We start from the raw sequence: 3978 nt of genomic DNA, 5'->3' as shown, positions 1-3978 counted from the left end.
GATCAGCTCTAGAGCTGGGAGTTTTCAGTCTCTGATCCCATTTAGTCCTTCGTCTCCCAGCCAAGCCTGTCCAAGGAGGGGAGCAGGGAGCGCCCCTCTGTGGAGTGGATCCCTGTCTACTAGGAACTTCAGAGAGACTCAGGAAATCCAGCAAAGGGACATGGAAACTGCTGCTGGATAATACAGTGATGGGGGCATGAGAGAGAGATGACCAAAGAATCCTGGAGGATCAAAAGCATCGCACGTTGGGAAAAAATCCACAAAGACCAACAGACTACATTTTTGCTTTCAATTCTACATGTGAAGGTATTAATGTACAGACAAATTTAATAATAGAGATATGAATTGTAATTGGAACTTTTAAAGACTTTTATTATCAAACAGCTAGAGCCTGTCAGATTTCTTTTCAGCAGAATGTAAGAACTGAAATATAAGTTACAATTTGAATTCTTTAAGGAATTAACTCTCAGTCTAGTCAGACATCTAGATCCAGTCAGAGAAAAAGAAGGTGGACAATGACTTTGCATCAGAAATCAGAAATGTTTTCAGGGTTCAGCAAGCAACAACTAATTTCTTTTCAGCTAAGAACTACTGTAAACTGGAAATTGCACATTGCAAACCAGAGAATATTGGGATTTGCAGATTTCAAAAAAATGAAACCAAATATCTGAGTATAGGAGATACTTTCCCTGAACATTTTTGTTTAGTTCAAAAACTCGTTTTCCTACAAAAAACTCATTTTCCTACTACTACAAAAAAAATCTAAATTTCCAAACATCTCTAATTTGGAATGGAGCTTTAAACAAGGGAGGGGAACACTAATACTGTTCAATAATAGCATAATTTCAAAACCATTTTTTCTCTTGAAATTGGGTTTGTTTCTGTGTCAAAGGGATAATTACTGGAAGGTCAAAATTGAATAAGCAGCAGAGCTGATAGCAACAGTTGATATGTTATGCACACCAGCACCTTTAGGCTCAGAGTTGAACCACCAGTTAAAGCCAGTCTATCTCAATGTTGCCAAAAGACATACAGGAGGTAAATGGGACTAGAACCCATATTTCCAGGATTTCCTTGGAAGTTAACAAGATAGACACAGGACCAGGATTACAAAGGGTTTAAGCACCTAAAGAAGGAGCAAGGCACCTTTGGGGATTTACAATAGCATCTGAGCAGGTTAGGTGCTATCTTTTAATGCTGGCCCACAGATAACACAGAAGCTTGGCTGGAATCAGGGAACCCTGGTGGCGATTGTACTCCCTGTGTTATGCTGGGGTCAGACTAGAGGGTCTGAATGGCCCTTTTGGCGTTATCACCTTTGTTTCTGTGCCCTTGCCTCTCAATCTCTGCTTCTGAGCTCTGCAGGGCTCCAGGGCGTGAGTCCTGCTAACCCTCAGGAAATAGATATGGATAAATCACCTTCCCGCAGCATCAGTCCTTTAATGTCAGTGCAGCTCAACGCCAGCTACTCACAGCTCGTCTGCAGAGAGCAATCGGTTTGAGCCTAGTTCAATCGCAGAATGAGGCTGAAAGGATTCTCAGATACCTGTGCCTTTAGCTTCTAGATTCTGCTATATAGATAGATAGTGACCAAAAAATCCTAGTGCTGGATGACTGAATGTGTCTTCCGTTGGGAAAAAATCCACAAAGGCTAGCACAGGAAGTTTGCTATTTCAATTAAATGTGTTGGGGGATCAACATACAGGGAAGAATTAAGATGATAAATATGAATTACAATACGAACTGGTGAAGACCTTTCCCATCAGTTTAATCAAATACCTACTGCTGACTGGAATTTTTCCTCCCATTAGGAAAATTTTTACTTTTCACTGAAAACCCTAAATCCATTTCCCCCCACCACCACCCCAGTTTTTGGCAAATGAAAACTTTCTGCTGAAAACTGATTTTTTTATATTCCAAAACCAATATAGTTTGTTTTTTTAGTTTTCTTTTTTTTTTTTACAAAACAATCCCAAAATGTTTGAGAAAAGCAGACAGATTCTGAGATGTGTTATTTAGCTTAAAAACCAATCTCCATTAAAAAGAACACAGCTGAAAATTTCCAACCAGCCTCTATGCACAGAGCTTGGGGTAGAAAAATGACAGATGAGCTGCTATTTACGATGCTGGGTGAGTCAACATCATATTGCCCTGCAAAGTGAGAATCAGCTGTGTTAGAATTTTAGTTGATCAGTTTCATACCCAAGTTGTGAGAATTGTTGGGTTTGGAGTGTGCTTTGTTCCATCCTTCATATTGCATTTTATCAAGCCACACCTTGGGCCAAATCCTCAGATGAGATAAAGTGATGAAGCTCCATTGACTTTAAAGGAGCTGACCTAATTTACACTAGTGTGGTAACGTGACTCATTGATTGTCAGAGGCGAGGAGCACTAACAACACCTACTCATTGTAAGTGATGAGTTCTGTGCACCTTTGACATTCATAGAATGAGATATTAGGGAAAGGGGAATCAGGGCCATTCCCTCCGTCGCTCTAATCCTGACCATTGTCTTTCTCATTCCCTCCACAGACATTGCACAGTGTACTGCAGAAGAAAATGTCCAACCAAACTGCTGTGACCGAGTTCCTTCTCCTGGGATTCTCTGACATTCGGGAGCTGCAGATTTTACACTTTGTGGTGTTTCTACTGCTTTACCTGATATCCCTGCTGGGGAACCTTCTCATCGTCACAGCCATAGCCCTTGACCGCCACCTTCACACCCCCATGTACTTCTTCCTGATGAATCTGTCCATCCTAGACCTCGGCTCCATCTCTGTCACCATCCCCAAATCCATGGCCAGTTCCCTCACGAACACCAGATCGATTTCTTATTCTGGATGTGTTGCCCAAGTCTTTCTCTTCTTCTTCTTCGCTTCAGCAGATTTTGCCTTACTGACCATCATGGCGTACGACCGATACGTCGCCATCTGCCAACCACTGCAGTATGAGACAGTGATGAACAGGACAGCATGTGTCCAAATGGCAGCCAGTGCCTGGATCACTGGTATTCTCTCCTCTGCACTGCACACTGGGATCACGTTTGAAATCTCCTTCTGTGGAGGCAACGCGGTGGATCAGTTCTTCTGTGAAATCCCCCAGCTCCTCAATCTCGCCTGCTCTGACTTGTACCTCATTGAAGTTGGGTTTCTCATCTTTAGTTCATTCTTAGGCTTAAGCTGCTTTCTTTTCATCATTGTGTCATATGTTCAGATCTTCAAAGCAGTGCTGAGAATCCCCTCTAAGCAGGGTGAGCATAAAGCCTTCTCCACCTGCCTCCCTCACCTCACCGTGGTGTCCTTGTTCTTTAGTACTGCTGCCTTTGCCTACCTGAAACCCACCTCCAGCTCAACCTCACGTCTGAATCTCATAGTGGCTGTTCTCTATTCTGTGTTGCCACCGATGATGAATCCGATCATCTACAGCATGAGAAACAAAGAGATCAAAGGTGCACTGAGTAAACAGATTGGTTGGAGGTTATTCACTAAGAACAAAATGTCCATATGTCTCCTTCGGTAGCAATTTCATTCTGTATTTCTTTATAAATAAAATCTGATGACATTATTGCCTCCATAAGAAAATACTGTGCACTCTGTTTATGCGGAATTGGGTATTTGCACTAGTACAGATACAGACAAACATGACTCAGGAAAAAAAGGAGTTTCTATAGGTTTACACCAATGGAAATAAGATTGGAATATATCATATACTGCTACCGATCACCATACTACCTGAGACCCTTGCCTATAAAATCAGTAGTCATAGCAGAGTCCCTGGTGAGGTCTTTGGCTCTTCTTATATTTTGGGATAAAAACTCAGATGGAGGTATCGATGCATTTGTTTTTTGTGTTTTTTGTTTGTTTGTTTGTCAGATTTTTAGCTTATTTTTGCTTAACTGGTGGATTGGTGGTTTAGTTTGTTTGTTTGTTTTAGGAGGTTTTGGAGGTGGAAAGGCCTGAGAAGATGGTGAGTGTTTGGT

General features: G+C 41.7%; 1 protein-coding gene across 1 annotated transcript; it reads left to right on the top strand.

The window, feature by feature from the left end:
- Positions 1-2558: 2558 nt before the first annotated feature.
- On the top strand, positions 2559-3518 carry LOC144274433 (olfactory receptor 14A16-like). Its single transcript, XM_077833261.1, has one exon. It carries the CDS (start codon positions 2559-2561, stop codon positions 3516-3518), a length of 960 nt encoding a protein of 319 aa, XP_077689387.1.
- The last annotated feature ends 460 nt before the right edge of the window (positions 3519-3978 follow it).

Source organism: Eretmochelys imbricata, chromosome 14, assembly GCF_965152235.1.
Source record: "Eretmochelys imbricata isolate rEreImb1 chromosome 14, rEreImb1.hap1, whole genome shotgun sequence".
NCBI classification, from domain to species: domain Eukaryota; kingdom Metazoa; phylum Chordata; order Testudines; family Cheloniidae; genus Eretmochelys; species Eretmochelys imbricata.
This window is presented reverse-complemented; position numbering and strand designations above follow the sequence as displayed.

Coding starts and splice junctions, on each gene's coding strand:
- LOC144274433 (XM_077833261.1), top strand. CDS start 2,559: ATGTCCAACCAAACTGCTGTGACCGAGTTCCTTCTCCTGGGATTCTCT.